At 34.3% G+C, this 17,073-nt stretch overlaps 3 protein-coding genes across 5 annotated transcripts; all 3 read left to right on the forward strand.

Annotated features, from left to right (window-relative positions):
• Positions 199–1,851, forward strand: LOC18603002 (pre-rRNA-processing protein TSR2 homolog). 2 transcript variants are annotated; one of them, XR_001927397.1, is made up of 4 exons: positions 199–494; positions 618–706; positions 848–960; positions 1,572–1,851. XR_001927397.1 is itself a non-coding variant. In XM_007034717.2 (3 exons), exons 1-3 carry the CDS (start codon positions 281–283, stop codon positions 899–901), a joined length of 357 nt encoding a protein of 118 aa, XP_007034779.1. In that variant the 5' UTR covers positions 200–280; the 3' UTR covers positions 902–1,565. The 2 variants fall into 2 exon arrangements, 1 of the variants encoding a protein (XP_007034779.1); XM_007034717.2 differs by lacking the exon at positions 1,572–1,851 and having other exon boundaries at positions 200–494; positions 848–1,565.
• LOC18603003 (DNA ligase 1) lies at positions 2,447–7,455 on the forward strand. The gene is made up of 4 exons (XM_018119169.1): positions 2,447–2,949; positions 3,689–4,101; positions 6,118–6,378; positions 6,477–7,455. Exons 1-4 carry the CDS (start codon positions 2,822–2,824, stop codon positions 7,184–7,186), a joined length of 1,512 nt encoding a protein of 503 aa, XP_017974658.1. The 5' UTR covers positions 2,447–2,821; the 3' UTR covers positions 7,187–7,455.
• On the forward strand, positions 11,175–16,427 carry LOC18603004 (protein OBERON 2). Of its 2 annotated transcripts, XM_007034719.2 has the most exons (5): positions 11,175–11,487; positions 12,000–12,428; positions 13,683–14,239; positions 14,361–14,421; positions 15,216–16,427. In XM_007034719.2, the coding sequence occupies exons 2-5, from the start codon at positions 12,050–12,052 to the stop codon at positions 15,656–15,658; spliced, it is 1,440 nt and encodes a 479-aa protein (XP_007034781.2). In that variant the 5' UTR covers positions 11,175–11,487; positions 12,000–12,049; the 3' UTR covers positions 15,659–16,427. The 2 variants fall into 2 exon arrangements, with proteins under 2 accessions (XP_007034781.2, XP_017974660.1); XM_018119171.1 differs by having other exon boundaries at positions 11,175–12,428.

Consider the following 17,073-nt stretch of genomic DNA (forward strand, 5'->3'; position numbering starts at 1 on the left):
AGACTGGAACCTAAAGTGGGAGCTCAACGTCATTTTTCCCTGTTGCTCAATCTAGCTGGCTGTTCAAAATCTGTCTGACGGTCATGTTTTCTCACCGACTCTCTCTCCTCTGATCCCAGCTTTTCGCAGCTCTTTCTATATTGCACTCGTATTGTCAACAAAACAAGGAAACCCCAGGGGACAAAAGGAAGTCTCTCCCTATAAATCTCCCTAGCCAAATGTTTTCACCGTTTTGGGATTCTTTAGGAGAAGAGAAAGCAGAACAAAAGAGGCTTAGAAAATGGGATCCTTGAATGGGAACAACCATTCGGGCGTTCCCTTTACTCGTCAAAAGCCTGAGGCTGCCTCTCATCTCCAGGAAGAAATCACATTGCTTCTTTCCCGATGGCATGGCCTTCAAATGGCTGTCCAAAACCAATGGGGTGGCCATGATTCCTTCCAGAAATCCCAACAGCTTGCCGCTGATATCTTCTCTTGGTTCTCTCAATCCAAAGGTTATTTTTTCTGCTCTTTAAGCATGTTTCTGATGGATATTGTTATTTCGAAGATTTCTTAGGCTGGATGTTAGGTATATACGCGTAGGAACACAAACAATGAACTATGTGTTAATTTTGCAGCACTTCAGATAGAAGATTTAGAAAATTTGCTTCATGAAAGCATGCTACTATCTTTAAATACAGAGATTGAGGATGGGAGCATTGAGGAGGTATATACCATATGCCCTTTTATCCAACTTGGTTTCTCCATGTCGTTTGGCTCAACCAAAATTCCAGTTCTTTTGCTTATTATTTATTCAATCCTTTTGGATGTAAATGATAGGATGATTTTATTCTCATTGTTTTTACAGGTAGCAGAACAGTTGATGATTATGCATGAAGAATACCTGCACGGAAATCATTAGATAATTAAGAAATCTCTAAGAAGAGTCTGCCCCAGATGCTTGATCCATATTACGGATAGGTGACAGCAGAGTTGCTGCCATGGAATATTAAAATTCCCCTCTTCATTCACTAACTCGCATGATCTGGAGCAATTCCTTCTTTCCAAGCTTGCTTTTTTCCACCCTCAACAATGCCTATTCTTTTTTCTTAGAAGTCCTAAACATCTTTAACTTCAAGAAGATAAGTTAAAAATTACAAAATAGAAGATGAAACAACTAATTCACATAAAGAAATTAATCGTGTCTGACTGATGAGTGAATTATACTTCACCATTTTAAACAGGTAGGATAGATGGCATTCAGCATATACATGGAGCTCTGGTAAGAAATTAAACATATATATTTATTGAGTGAATGCTCAACAGACCAGATCAATAAAGGACACAAGTGAGTAGTTCACATATAGGGGAAAAGAGTTCAATTCCGGAATGAATTCAGAGTGCCAAAAACATGTTTTTCTGCTGATTGGCACGTGCTTACATTTCAACCCCATGTTTCTTGTCCTCCAATATTTGCAACTGTTAACGTAAGCCTTATGTGTAGTTACTGTTATCAAGATTACAATGAACGGTTAGATTTTGGTTACAGGGTGGTTATTTCCCTTTTCTTTTCTTGTTATCACTACCGACAGATGAATCATTGTGGATGATAACGAGGTAGTTCAAGATCAGTTTCTTTCCTTTTGTCTGTCCGGGGATCGTATTATTTGGCTAAAGAGGCAAGAGCATGGAGTTACTGGTGAAACATGGTGCCATAATAGATTTTTCTTTTCCTTCACTGATGTTGTCTTCCAATTAAGTTCAGCAAAGCATACATATCTGTTCCTAGATCAATCTGCCAAGAGGTTGCGGGACGAGTCGATAGGCCAGCCATTTTATAGCAGAGAATAACCGCTAGGTATTATCCGTGTTTGTGCTTTATGATTAACAAAAAAACCTGAAAATATTACGAAATTATCACATAACCAAAAATTCTTAAATGCCTCACGATGAACATACTACTGCAACTTCATCATGGACAAAAACTTACTGCAATCTGACTTGGATTGTCAAAACACGATCCTTTCCGTATTTAAACTGCAATTTCTTGTGGCATATTAAGTAGTAAGTAATTTAGTTTTAGCTTCCTGAGAATCGTAGGACATGTGTCAAAAGTTTCCCTGATCAAGCAGGTAGAGAGATTTTGGATTCCACCAATTCAATCGGATTCATTACACCTGGCATATTTAATCTGAGGTAATAAAGAACAAATACATCCAAGTGGAAAAAGAAGCATTCAAAACTGCCATTGAATTCCAAAAACGAAACTAAAATTTACATAAATTAAGTAAATTGTAATACTCCTAGTCCTAAGACGGCTTAAGCTCGTGGGGAGAAAAACGGGCCAAAGAAACGCGTGGGCCAATATGAAACAAATCAATTCTTTTCTGTTAAAGAACCCATCATCCGAATCCAATGTCCTTCGAACAAAAAATGGGGAAGTACAATCAGAAAGGGTACAACAGTCATTTTTCACTCATCACTGTCCCCCGTTAGATTCTTCCTCCTCGTGACGGATCAGTGGCGAGACTAGCTTATTATTTTATGACTTTGGGGGTCTGTTCTATAAAGCACTTACTTTCTCTCTTCAATTTATTTTTGTTAATTACTGGATCATTTCTCGAAGTCCCAGATCAGTGATCCTAGTTTTGTGAACTTGTTAAACGCACTTAATTTTTGTTTTTGGTGTTGTAATAGAAGCTCTCCTCTTTGCTGTCTTCAGTTTCTTACCATGTCTCACAATTAAAGATCTCTTTCTTAGTGAGAGTCAAAAGATCAAATTTTTTATCTTTCATCTTTGGGCTGCCTTAATTTTGCAAGTCAAAAAGGAAATTTTGTTCTAATGATGTCAATTCCTTCACCTTCCCATATGGGTACTCCTCCTCATATGGGTACTTCCCCTCACAGTGATAGCCCTCCTCACATGGATAGTCCTCCTCACATAGATATCCGCCAGGAGCTCTTCCCGGAGTAAGTTTGCTATGCCTTCCCGCATGCAATTGTTGTTTTTTCGTTTCTATTTGCTGATTTTCTTACATGTTTGCTATTGGGATGAATATAAGCTGATAATCCTGAGAAATCGAGTATGTGGAAAGTAGAATGTGTTAGAATGCAGAAAATTTTTGCATAGAATTTTTTTTTGAAGTTCATGTTTTAAATAGTTGAAAATGCACATGTTGCATGTAATGAATAAAAGGTCTGATTACCGTAAATTAAAGAATTTATTACTTCTATTTCCTAGGGGTGTGATTGTTCATTTGCGTAGAGGGAGCCTGGAAATCTCTAGTTCAGTATTTTTTACCAATTAACGGTGATGCATGTTTCTTTGGAAAATTTATTGTCTTATCTGTTTCGTCATCAGATTGTTTTGTTTCGAAGCTGCGAACTAGAGGGACTTCATATTACTCTTAGCTATTTTTAATAATGTAAACTACCTGCAATTGGAAATATCATTTATAGTAATTAGCTACCGGAAAAACCTTCTATCTCTAAACCCATGGATAGACCATCATTCTCACTCCGAAGTCATCAACTATAGAACAATGTTTTTGTTGTTGTTATGGCTTTTATATCAATTAGTGAGCATAGCAACTTCAACAAATGTTCAAATGAATTCCATATGAATTTTAAGGTACTTTAGAAGATGTATCTTCTCAAGTTTATGGTATATGATTATGTTTGCTTGAATGCTATTTTACCTCAATTGCAGTTATTATGGTGGACCAGCTTCCATTCCATCTGAGCCAAAAGAAGAATCTTTGGGGAATGATATCCCTAATGGAAGTAATGATTGTGCTCCTGGAGTTAAAGAGAATAATTTCCTTGTGCCGGTTCAACCTTGTACTGGTGGGGAAGGATTGCCATATGCCCCTATAGATTGGCCAAATCCTGGTGATATTTGGAGCTGGAGAGTGGGTAAAAGGGTCAGCAGTTCTGGATTCTACAATGACAGATTTCTCACTGTTCCAAAAAGTCTTCGAAAGCCAAATAATCCAAAAGTGTTTGCAAGCAAGCCAACACTTGAACGTTTTCTCCGATCACAGTTCCCAGATGCAGATATTGATGCATTCTTTGCCTCATTTATTTGGAAGATCCCTGCCATTTTGGAGTCTCCTGCCAAAGGTTGTTTGAAAAACATATACAGTTCTCTATTTCTTGCTGCCCTTTTTCATTTTGTGAGGGAATTTAATTTCTAACCTATTTCATCTGAAGTAAATTAGAATGCATCTTGATTTATGTAAGATTTTAGTGTCTAATTATAGTTGGAGTGATCTCATTGGGTTAGCATAGCCTGATTAGATGGGCTTAACTGATTAAGGTTTACTTGAGGTGAATTGGTACCTGATGGGTGAAGTCTTTATATTTTATGCTAGTAACTTAAGAAGTTTGAAATGCATGGGAAATGAAAGAAAAAAGCACCACTAATGGAAATACGAAGGTAGTCCAGAGAAAAATACACAGAGACATCGACAGATGCTCACGCACATATATTCTCTACCCAAGAGGACACTTGTCTGGAGACTTTTTCACAGCCAAAACCTTCACAAGCCATTTTACTGATGCCTTAAAATATAGAAACTTACTAAGCATGTTTAGCTTTGCATTTTCTCTTTACATGTGTGTCTAGGGATCCTTTTACAAGCTTCTATTGGTGTAAGCTTTCTGCTTAAAATTCTTGCAAATTTCCCTGGATTTTGCCAGGCATTTTCTGTAAGTTTCATTAATATTTGTCATGTTTATATCGCAAACTAAGAGCTTATTTCCCTTACTTTGCTCTGCTTATAATGTGGAACATTTGTTATGGAAGCTTGGGCTTGTCTTGCCAACACCACTAAAGGTAAGTAATTGTCATAAGAGGGTGGTAGTAAGTGTTTCTATTGGGATCTCTTGGCCTGTTATAATCCCACCTGATTGCTATCCTTAAAGGCACTTCTGGGTGTAAGCATTTTGAAATGATATAGCTGTTATAATTTAGGGTATAGCATGATGATGGTTGGTATCGCCACTGTTTCTTTCATCCTGTGATTTAGAGTATATGTAAATGAAATCAAGATTATATCTGCACCTTAGGTGGAACTTTCATTGCCCCACTATTTGTTATTATAATCTTCAGTGAAAACTTATTATTGCACAAGAACTTCTTCCTCAATTTTGGTTTATACTCTGAAATTAATCAAATCTTTAGTGATTAACTATCAGATGCTCACTCTTTTGGGCACAAACTTGAAGGCAAGAGTTCCTTTTTTGTTGCTTCCATATTGTGTAACTGTATGTCTATACAATTGAATATGATTCTGTCCAAAATATAAACAATTGATTTTGATTGCTTTCGAAATTGCTTTTGCTAAACAATGATGATTTATGTAGTTTAGTTGGTTGCATGGATACTATCCAATAATATAGCAATCTCATCAGATATATTAGTCAAAGATTGTTAAATGCAGGCCTTACAGATCTATAAATTAAGAATTAATCCATTTCATATTAAGTACTGCTAGTTGACCTTATACATCCTTACCACTTCTCTTTTCCTGTATTATATCTGTTTCAGAAAAGTGAATATTATGTCAAAAATTATGGTAATGACTGTCACCCTAGGAGCTTCAAAAGAGAGGTTCTTCTATTGCCTGCCATAACGCTTTAATAGCTTTGGAAAGGCCCTATTAGAATTCTAAGATTGGTGTCTAGCTACCTGCTGTCTGTCAATGTATGTGCCTGCTCAGACTAGTAATTTTTCCATCCTTTTCCATGTTTATGTTTGCGGAAGTGACCATATACTCCCTACAGTCTGATCTTCTGCTCTCTCTGTTTCTCTCCCTCCTCGCTATTACCTGTTGGGAAGGTTTGTTGAACCAAGTCTACAGAAGATGGGGAGGAGTTGACATAATCTAATGCAGGCATGCAGACATTCTTTAAAAAGATCTAGTACATATTTCATTGCATAAAGTTTGATATAAATTGCAATAATCCAACTTGATCTATTGCCCTTCATTCTTGTTTTTATCTCAGATAGGGAAGTTGTTGAAGGAGTAGTCTAGGTTATAATATTTTTATTTGGTTTTCCTAGTGTTCTAAGTTATACTATGTTTACTTTCTCTTGATTGCTTAGCTATAATACTTTTCTTTTGTGTGATGAAGCCAACACTCCCCCTCCAGCGATAGAAGTGGAGGATGGTGAAAAAGAAAGTAACAAAAAAACTCGCCGTAGTAGCCAGAGGAAGACTTCCCATTCCGGTCATTCCGACAACAGTAAAAAGAGGCAGAAGACAACTACAGAATCAGTCAGACCTAGGCGACAGACTCGGCAACATCTTAAAAATTCTGCCCCAGCACCATCTGAAAATGAAGAGACAAATGCCGGTCTTGATATGTCTTTTCTAGATGATGAAAAGACAAGAGGTGAGAATATGAAAATTAATATTTATTTTAAAGGGATCAAGTATTTGTTCTCAATTTTTACGATTCTCCTGAAAATGATATTGTTTCTTTCTTTGTAGAGGAATTTGATACCTATCTCAATTCTTTGGATGACATGCTTGGTAAGCCTCTATGTGAAGAACCATTTACCCATCCTTTGATGCCTAATTCTTTTGCCGCTGAAGAAGAAATGTTTGAAGCTCGAAGGAAACTTTCGTCCTTTCTTGATATGGATTTTCCTTCATTGATTTGCTTTAAAGACCTTGATGAACTCACGAGTCTAGCATCTAAACTTCGGAAGGATCCTACTCTTACTGCCGAACAACTTGTGAAGTTGAAGTTGATTGAAGAGATTCCATCATTTTGTGAAGTTTTTCTGGAAAATAGAGATGTGATGGAGCAGGCAGACAAGTTCTTCACCGCCCTCGAGGACAATAAGGCCAAGGTTACATCACTCAGGCAAGAGTATAGCGAATTAAAAGAACAAGTAACACATCTGCAGTCAGAAGTGGATTCCAATACATCGACTGTGGAAGAAATCGACAATCAGATAGCACAACTTAAATCTCGTCGCGCTGAGCTTACTAGAACAATAGAGCATAAGAAGAGAGATAGGGACGATTTGACTTATAATCAGAAGTTGGTGGCAAACTCCATTCCTAAAGTGGTTCATGAGGTCCAACTTGCTAATGCCAGAAAGCCAGAATGGGAGCTAAAGAAGGAAAATGCAGAAAGACGTGAGGCTGAAATACTTGCTAAGTTTGCTCCTCTAAAAGGATTTTCTCTTTAAAAGGAACTATCTTTCCCCTCCCGAAACCTTTTTATCAGCTGCGGTACTAATATTTTAAACACGATAGTTGTGGGACTATGCTTTTGATTTCTAGAAAAATAGCTGATACCGCCACTTTCTTTTGCATTGCTTTGCGTGTTGTGACATTTTAATAGCTTTAGCAACCAGGAGGTGCCCCGTGTAATTTTCAATGTGAATTATCAGGGATGCCTGACCACTATCTTATTATGGATTTGAATGACATGTACTGTCTACCTTTTGCGCTTAAATATTTTGATATCTATCGGACTTAAAATACAATTTCGTTAATTTAACTTTTTTGGCCAATGATAGGATTTTTACATAATTTTAACATTTCCATTAACTATTTATTACCCTAGAATAACCTTCATTTAAATATATCCTCATAAAAGGTAAAACAAAGGTGGACAGTGCATTTCATCTGCCTAACTCTAATTAACTAATATTAGAATTAGATTATAAAAAAAATTAGTTATATAAATATACCGTTTAACTTATTCTATAAAAATAAATATTTCATAATACAAAATTTTTATTCCAATACTTCATTTTACAGTTTCGCAATCCATAACTTTCATAATAAGAAAACTCCTCATTTTGATTAACGACAACAATATTTTGAAAATTTACAATAAACTAATCCAAAAAAAGTACAAAACTGACAACTAAATATAATATATATTAGACAAGTGAATGACAAAATAAAAATTGTTATTACTTTTGTAGTTATTTCCTGTTTGGTTTGAAAAAGTTGAAACGTTTCATATTATTATTACAAAAGAGATTAAGAGCCTGTTTGGTCTGACTTTTTTCTAACTTAAAAACTAGAATTATAATATTATAGGAATAATTATAATATTTTTTTTACGTGCAGTTGAAAATGTATTACTTGTTAATACCTATATTTTTATAATTTTAGATTTTTATTAGATTCAATAAATTGAGATTTTCTTTTCTGCTAACTATAATACTTTTCTTTTATGTGTAGTTGAAAATGCATTGCTTGTTAACACGTATATTTTCATAATACAAGATTTCTATTAGATTCAATAGATTGAAATTTTCTCTTCTAACTATAATACTTTTCTTTTGTGTGATGAATATTCTATTCCAATATAACAACATAAAATGGATAAATATTTGTTTAAAAACAAAAAGAGACAAAAAATAATAACATAATATGAATAAGTATTTGTTTTCAATTTTTACGTGCTTTAGTTTCTTCTTTATTTATTGAAATTTGATCACTATCACAAATTTTTGGATAACATACTTGCCATGCTTGCCCAACAAAAATCTCAGTTTGACCGGGTGGTTTAAGGTGCTAGATTTAAACTTAGGTCGAGTGGTCTAAGGTGTTAGATTTAAATTTTGATACTTGGTTTAAAATACTAAATTTAATTTTTTGGATATCATACTTACCATGCTTGCCCAACTAAAACTTCAGTTTGGCCATAAATTTAGACTTTAATACAGGAGTGATCTACAATATTAAATTAAGTTCTGATACGAGTGGTTTAAAGGATCAGGACCAAATTTAAACTATAATACATTGTGTTATGGACTAAACCCTTTTCTCAAGTTCTCTAATAGTCACAAAAGATCTGAAACTCGAATGAAACTTTCTTCATTTTCTATCCTTATTGTTGAACAACTTGTGAAGTTGAAAAACTTTCTGAGCTTACTAAAATGAATTGAATTATAATCAAAAGTCAGGTAACAAACCCCTTTCCATAATGGAAGTTAAAAGAAGGAAAACCAAGAGAGACATGAAACTTGTCAAGTTTGCTCCTCTAAAAGGATTTTCCTTTTAAAAGATTAAAGGAACACTGAAGAATGCAATAGAATGCTCTGGAATCAAAGAGAAAGTACTGGGAAATATTTTTCTATGAAAAGAGAAACTCAAAAATAAAACAAAGAACGTAATAGAATACTCTAGAAGTAGAGAGAAAATATTTGACAATATTTATTTGTGGATTGAACTAATAAATGGTTTACGAAAAACTTTATATACAAGAGAATTAACGTCCTACCTATGATTAACTAACATCTAATCATACTTACATCAATAAATCAACAAATAGTCCAAATTCCTATAAATAATTATTTTAACTGCTCGTGATGTGCATGCGACAGCTTCAGTCTTCCTTGTACTGCATAGCTGCTTCACTCTTTAATTTTCGAGTATAATTCACTAATCAATTTCAATTTCCTTAATAAAAAAAATTATCTTCTCGAAACTTCTTTTTTGCTACGATTGCTAACATTAAAACATTATAGCCGTGGGACTATGCTTTTGATTTCTATAACAATTGTTGAGGCTGCTAGTTTCTTGTCCATTTGTTTTGTTTGTTGTGACACACTCTAATGGTACGTTTGGTTCGTGAAATAGACAGTAATAAAATAAAATAATTGTTACATGAGAATAAAATAAAGTGAAAATATAATATAATAAGTATTGCGTAGTTTGGTATGATGAATGGAATAGAGTAAGAATAATTATTATGACTTATTACAGTATTTGATTGGTAACAATAGTTTTAGAATAAGAAATGAATAGAAAATTAAAAGATAAAAATACCCTTTATTATATATAATTATTTATTTTTATTTGATTTTTTAAATATTAATAATTTATAATTAATTAAAATATTAATAATTAATAATTTAAAATATTAATATTTTAATATAATTTAATTATTAATATTTAATTAATTATATTTTTATAATTTAATATTATTTTGATTAAAATATTAATAAATTTTATTTTTATTTATACTCATTAAAATTTTAATATATTAATAATTTAATAAATAAAACATTAATAGTTTAAAATATTAATATTTTAATAATTTAATCATATTAATATTAATAATGTTTAAATTATATATAAAATATTAATATTTTAAAATTTACAAATAATTTATTCTTTTTTATTTTATTTTTTCCTTTTTTTTTTCATGGGTCGGTCTCCAAAAAGGCGACCGATGTAACAAAACGCCAATCTGGGGCACCATGTGGCCAGATCTAGCCACTACGGTGCCAGATCAGTGCTTCTCCATGACTGGATCTTACCGTGGAGTGTTAGATCAACCGTGGGATCTGGTCGGGAAGCACCAGATCCGGTGCTTCCCGAGGCCAGATCTGACCGTTGAGTGTCAGATCTGACTGGATTTAAGTTGAATGTTGTCAGAAAGGACTAGATCGACGCTTTTCGATCATATTCGGTTGCTGTCGCTTCCGCCAATGCCGTCGTCGGTGTTGAGTTCTAATTAGAGAGAATGAGAGAGGAAAGTATGTGAGAAGAGAGAGAAATAAAAGAGAAAATGAGAAAAAAAGTATTTTTAGATCTAGGGTTATAATATTTTTTAATTATAAGAGGTATTTTGATCATTATATATTTGAAAGTTATTCCATATCTCATGGAATAGATATTACCGGGGGAGAAGGGAATAGATAAAGCTAGCTTTTAGCCTATTTGATGGAATTTTTATTTTTATGAAATTGTTATTTTGTATTCCAATTTTATACCAAATAAAGGTATAGGAAAAGACCGAAAATAGAAGAGGAATAGCATACCTATTCTCTATACCAAACGTGCAATAATAGTTTTAGCAAATTGGGTATCTATGCAGTCTTCAATGCAAATTATTAAGAAATTTTATCACTATCTTATCATTTGAATGAAATGCTTTATTTTACTTGCCAGATTTAAAATACAATCTCTGTTATTTTTTTGCCAATAATAGGATTATCAGATAATTTTAACCTTTCCATTAAATATTTATGACCCTAGATTAACGTTGATTTCCGATTCGATTAACTAATAACAGATTAACTGTGCTAAAAAAAATTAACAGCCTCGTAAGAATTCGCGCGTGAAAATAATGGCGTTCGTTAAAAAAAAAAAATTGCTCTCCCGACAAGGGTAAAACAGTCATTCTATCTTCATGTGTTAAATTTTTCCTACGACGGCAAACAAATTTTGCCTCTGAGTCCATGATTCCCCACACTACTCCCTATTGGGGTTTATCTAGGGCTTCGTTTTGATCTTCAGTCTGTTAAAAAGATTTTATTTCTCACACTCTTTTTGTTTTCTTTCCCTGTAATTACACCTAGAAAGCTCGTCATCTCTCTTTTCTCAGATTTCTTTTTTTTTGGTTTATATTTTGTTATCTTGAAACCTCGAAATTGTTTGATTCTCTTTTTTTTTTTAAATGATTTTAGTTTTGGCAGATGCAGAGATCGTCTCCCTCTCGTGAAATTTAAAATACAATCAGGTGATTTTTCGTTTTATTCCTTCCATTTCCCTCTCTTTTTCGCTTGAATCAAAGAGTTAATAGATGAAAATTTGATATTAATTAACGTTAATAACTTACATATGTATGTTGAATCACGGAACACCTTTCTCGTAATTTGGATCGTTCGAGGAGATTCTTGAATAGCTTATTGGATGCTAAAAGAACCTACATTGATTTATTTATTTGTTAGTTTTTGCATAATGCATTGGATTATGAATTCTTTTATTTCTTCACTGGAGTCATTGATCTGTATTCTGGAACCGGTTGATTAGTTCAATGTGAAATTCAATGGTAGCTTTGCTTTGTAATTGAATACTATAAATTTAGCTAGGCAAATCTTTGCTTTCCAAGAAGAACTAAATTGCAACTGCTATAGGAGTTGGATAATGAGTTATGGATTTGGTGATGTGTTTGCTAGTTGCGTTGGGATAACTGAAGTGTTTTGTAGTCTGTCAATTGCTAAACATATCCAAAAAAATTTTGAATGACAGTGAGTGCGGTGTTCTAGCCCTTGGCTGCTTATCAGCTAAATTTGAATTTTATGGAGCTTGATAATACTAAGGAAACTAATAGAAGCACGCCTAGGAAAAGGGAAAATGGTCTTCATTTGAAGCCAGTCTCGCCAGAGGCATCTGGTGTAGGCTTGCCTTATGCTCCTGTGGATTGGCCTAAGAAGGGTGATGTATGGAGCTGGAAGGTGGGGAGGAGAGTTGCCATCACTGGCCATTTCTTGGATAGATACCTCTACCCTCCAAAACGCCTCCACAAGCTTGACAACTCAACTAGAAGGAAACGTGGTTTGGCTAGTAAGCTTTCAGTTGAGCGATTTCTCCAAACGGCACTCCCTGGCGCAGACATCAGTGCATTTTTTGCTTCATTCAGCTGGAAAGTCCCTGCTAAAAAGCATTCGTTGACAAATGGTCAGCTCCCAATAATTGTGCTTTTGTTCTTTCTATTCTCCAGTTTACATGTGCTCATTTGAGTTTTTTTTTCATTTATATGGTAGCTGGATTTACTTCTGCTTTTTTTTTAACCTGTATAGTGTTGTAGTTATTCTTTCTCGATATACATGAACCGCATCAGTCTTTAAGTCATTTGGCCTTTTAGTTGGATATATGGTTCTGTGCTAAATTCATTGAATCCTGTGTCTGACTGTTTGACATAAACTACACTTAACAATACGATTCTCTGAATCAACTTAGACTGTAGTGTTAAGATACTGTTCACCAACATCTTTGGGTCGCAGATATATTTGGTAGCTCCTTTTGGTTGAAGTATATGTTTGACTTGTTGACAAGATTACTCTTTCCTTGTGCTGGGAGTATTGAAGGACCAATCATGGGATTTTGTTAGGAATGTTTTCCTTCCAGTTTCAATCAAAGGCTGTTTTTGTTCTATATTCTTTCTTTTTTGGATTTCTTAGATTATGAACCATGAAATGCTTTAAGTCTTTGTGCAGGTTGAGGTTTTCAGTCACTTCACATGTTTTTAGTTCTTTGATAAATGAAGAGTTTTAGGAAGGAGAAAAATGAAAAAAAAAGCTATTGATTTCTAGTTCTACTGTTTTGTGGAATTAAAAGCCATTCTTGAAACAATTTTGATTGTATGGATGCAGCTTTTATAGTTTAATCTAACTTTGATTAACGAAGAAAATATCCAATGCGACCAACAAAAGGATTGATGTTCTCATAAAAGTTATGTTTAAACTGATTAACCTGTTAGTTTCTTGTCTGCATTCTAGATGCGTCGTATGTATCTTAGAGCATTAGCCCCTGATGACAAAATAACTCTTGTGAACCATTAGCATCTTACTGCTGAATATTAGAATCAAGCTTCTATGTATGACAATCATATTCTTCAGTGTGATCATTGAGTTATTAATGGTATTCTTTTCCACATGATTTATTATTTGTTCCATGAACTTGAAAACACGAATCTTATGAATATTTATAATGGCATTTCATAGGTAATGGTCTTGTGCTTTTAATTCGTTCTCTTAGTGTTTTATCCCTTTGTATTATCGAAGGCTGCATCCTTACTACATTGCCTTCTTCTTGAGACAGCACTTATAAAATGTCCTCAAATATTTTAAGGTAGTTGTTCAAGATGTCTAGTTTTAACTTTGAACTTGTTTTCATTGTCTAACAAACTTTTGCTGCTTTATGAGGATGCAGTGACACGGACTTTCTTTGCTCCACCTCCTGAAGAGATAGCTGATCTTTCAGTGTCTGACCCCCAGTCTGATGGTGTGACTTGTAAGGCTGGAAATAAGAAGTGCAACAGTTTATATGCTGAAGCAGAAAGCCCTTCTTTGGTTCCCTTGCCTTGTGATCTTTGCTGTGGTGAACCTCATTTTTGCCGTGACTGTTGCTGTATTCTTTGTAGCAAGACTATAGACTTGAAATATGGAGGCTATAGTTATATCAAATGTGAAGCAACGGTGGATGGTTGTATATGTGGGCATGTTGCTCATCTGAACTGTGCTCTTCGGTCTTACATGGCTGGGACAGTTGGAGGTAGCATTGGGTTGGATGCTGAGTACTACTGCCGACGTTGTGATGCAAAGACATCACTGGTTCCACATGTGACAATGCTTTTAAAAACCTGTGAATCCATTGATTCTTGTGATGACATTGAGAAGATTCTGAATTTTGGTTTCTGTATTTTACGTGGTTCGGGGAAGACCGATGCAAGGGAGTTACTGGATCGTATTGAGTTGGCTATCACAAAGGTAAAGCCAATACAATCTAGTTACAAGGCTTACAGATTTCTTGCTTTTGCAAAAATTTTTCTTTGTGCACTTTGGGGGTTTTATTTAATACACTAGTAAGAGATTTTGGTATTTACATCAGCTTAAATGTGGGACTTCTCTTGAAGATATCTGGAAAGTGAAAGAAAGTGCTATTTCAACAGGTAATTTAACTGTAAATCTCATGCATATAAATTTTTTTTTTGAATAGCCTCATGCATATAAAAATTAATAAAGTCACAACTTTGCATTAGCTAGTAATGCATGAAATATTTGATTATGTTAAACTTGCATCAAAATATTTGCTGTACATTTAGAAATTGAGGAGTTTAAGAAATAACCGCACTCTTTTCCTTTGTAAGATGGGCAGTTTGTTTGTAATTTTGTCTTCTTTCAATCAGTTAGATGTTAATGCATATCACTCACACGGTGGTTTTTCTGGAAAATTACCCTGGCAAATCCAGATGATTGTCTGTGCATAAGAATATGAATATGAATTCTATTGCTAAACCCTTTTTACTCGACTTTCAGTGGGAAAATTTTTCCTTCCATTGCCTTCAATCACGTCGTTTGGGTATTCATGATATTTATCAGAGTCATAATTCTTCCTTAGATGGTATAGAAATATAATGATATGTGATTGGTATTTTGAGGGTGGACCGAAATACAGACATGTAATATTAAGCAACATAGGAGAGAGAATTCCAGAATTTAAACATGGATAGATTTATTGAAGTTTGAGAATTTAAACCATCTAAGCTTGAAGATATGAAATTACATTTCTTAGTTTGTCCCCTAGGTCTGGAAGAAAGGCTGAGCTGTAAGCTGAAAGAGTAATTGCATTTCACTGTGTTTATTATTTCCTTATTACCTTTTTATAGTTATTTCTGTAACATCTCTCTCTTGTATGGTGCATTAAAAACTTAGATATAAAATCATCATTTTGGTTTATTTGCAGGTGTCTTCCATAATGGAAATTTAGAGCTTGAACCAACAAATCATCAGGACTCTCTAGATATTAGACCATTTTCAGTGTCAGTTCAATCAATTTCTTCTGATTATCAGAGTGAATACCTAAAACTCGAATATGAGATTGATCAGGTTCTTCAGGCTCTGAGAAAGGCACAGGAGTCTGAATATAAAATTGCGGAAGAAAAGCTTTATGGTCAGAAGAATTATCTTCGCAATCTTTATCAGCAACTGGACAAGGAGAGATCTGAACTGTCACATCGGGCATCTGGAACTAAAGCAGATGCATTGCTGAATGCTATCTTGAACAGAGTGGATCAGATAAAAAAAGAAGTCATGAAACTCAAGGAAATGGAAGTAGTGTCCAATGGATTTGGAAGGACTCCTAAAGGTACTCTGAAGGAACACTTTGGTTTGGAAATTGAGGACTAAATCATTTTGCATAACAATGGCTTAATTTGTCCGATGTACACCAAATTTCGCTGTGAACTGTAGCACATCCTTTGAACTTACCTTTACATCTTTGACGGTGAAGTTGCATAATGCAAAAATAGGTCATACCATGCACCCCAAGAATTGTGGGTCTAACCTCCTAGAGGATTCGGAGAAGACATGTGAAGGCTGTTACTAAAGGAATACTGCAGTATAGAAATCGGAATTGAACACAGCCCCTAGGGCAAGTATATGATCATACAAGGTTGTTGGCTTTATCAGTTTAATCAGTTTTCTCCAAGTGTCGTATATTTCATTGAAAATATGTTGCGAAGCTTGACTGTTAGCAGAGAGGGAAGTTGGATCACTCATCTGTTCTAGGTATGATTTGGTAGAACCGCTGTCAGAGAAGCCACAAAAAAATCCTGTGACTCTGGACAAAGTTGCGTACCATTCTCACTTTAATGAGTAGAATGGGGGCTCTGTGATTGGATATAATGCCTTTTGATACTAGAGTTATTTGTGGCCCAGCGAAACAAAAGCAGCCTTTGTGCAGAGAATTTTTGTTCTCTCTAATGGAGAAGATTCAAAGTTTGCATTTCGCTGGTTCTAGCATTGACCATCTTGTTTAAGATATTTAACATTATAACCATCTTGAAAGTTGCATTTAGGTATTAATTACGCATAACCCGACAGGTCTCATGGTTTGCTTTGATTAACTTTGTTACAAGTTACAAGAGTAAATTATACCACTCCCATCCTCGAGATATGATCTTGAATATTTTTCCAAAGGAAATGACGTTCAATCTATATCGCCTCTATTGTTAGTCACGCGGTAGCAATGCGAGCGGATGATTTGCCCCAATGCTTGCCAGTCATTACTTTGTCGTGTAGAGATTTTGTTGTTGTTGTTATTATTATTATTATTATTAGTAATTGATTTGTTAAAATATTAATCTTAGATAAAGTGATGTAAACTAATTAATTTAATACTTACATAATTTGATATTCCGACAAGAGTCAAAAAAAAAAGAAAGGCAACAGTAAAAAATACACAGACGGTCAAACCTACAGGACAGATTCGACAACTTCTTGAAATTCTACTCAGCATCAAATACAATTACAAATGTTATATAATAAGGTAGGCTTTGTGGCAGAGCATTAAAGAAAATTGCTAAGTCCTATTTGGGTAGAAAAGATATAAAAAGTCATTGTTTAAGTTATATTTCTGTTGAAAATATTTTTCTTCAATTTTTAGCAGCAATCAAGGTAATAGGGACATATCTCTCGAACAAGTGACTGAGGAGCTGATTTTGATTTTCAGATGGAGAGAGGCATAGCGGAAGCTAAAATAAATGTATCAAGTTCGATGTAGACTTTGCCGCAAAGCATTTAAAGAAAATTGCATAAAAAAG

Source organism: Theobroma cacao, chromosome 4 (genome assembly GCF_000208745.1).
Source record: "Theobroma cacao cultivar B97-61/B2 chromosome 4, Criollo_cocoa_genome_V2, whole genome shotgun sequence".
In the NCBI taxonomy this organism is placed as follows: Eukaryota; Viridiplantae; Streptophyta; class Magnoliopsida; order Malvales; family Malvaceae; genus Theobroma; species Theobroma cacao.

What these genes read in the sequence shown, in the direction of transcription:
- LOC18603004 (XM_018119171.1), top strand. Translation starts at nt 12,050, where the DNA reads ATGGAGCTTGATAATACTAAGGAAACTAATAGAAGCACGCCTAGGAAA. An exon ending in TTGAGTTGGCTATCACAAAG is followed by an intron (nt 14,240 to 14,360) that starts GTAAAGCCAATA and finishes TATTTACATCAG; the next exon opens with CTTAAATGTGGGACTTCTCT. An exon ending in AGAAAGTGCTATTTCAACAG is followed by an intron (nt 14,422 to 15,215) that starts GTAATTTAACTG and finishes GTTTATTTGCAG; the next exon opens with GTGTCTTCCATAATGGAAAT.
- LOC18603002 (XM_007034717.2), top strand. Translation starts at nt 281, where the DNA reads ATGGGATCCTTGAATGGGAACAACCATTCGGGCGTTCCCTTTACTCGT. An exon ending in TTGGTTCTCTCAATCCAAAG is followed by an intron (nt 495 to 617) that starts GTTATTTTTTCT and finishes TTAATTTTGCAG; the next exon opens with CACTTCAGATAGAAGATTTA. An exon ending in AGGATGGGAGCATTGAGGAG is followed by an intron (nt 707 to 847) that starts GTATATACCATA and finishes TTGTTTTTACAG; the next exon opens with GTAGCAGAACAGTTGATGAT.
- LOC18603003 (XM_018119169.1), top strand. Translation starts at nt 2,822, where the DNA reads ATGATGTCAATTCCTTCACCTTCCCATATGGGTACTCCTCCTCATATG. An exon ending in TTTGGAGTCTCCTGCCAAAG is followed by an intron (nt 4,102 to 6,117) that starts GTTGTTTGAAAA and finishes TGTGTGATGAAG; the next exon opens with CCAACACTCCCCCTCCAGCG. An exon ending in AGATGATGAAAAGACAAGAG is followed by an intron (nt 6,379 to 6,476) that starts GTGAGAATATGA and finishes CTTTCTTTGTAG; the next exon opens with AGGAATTTGATACCTATCTC.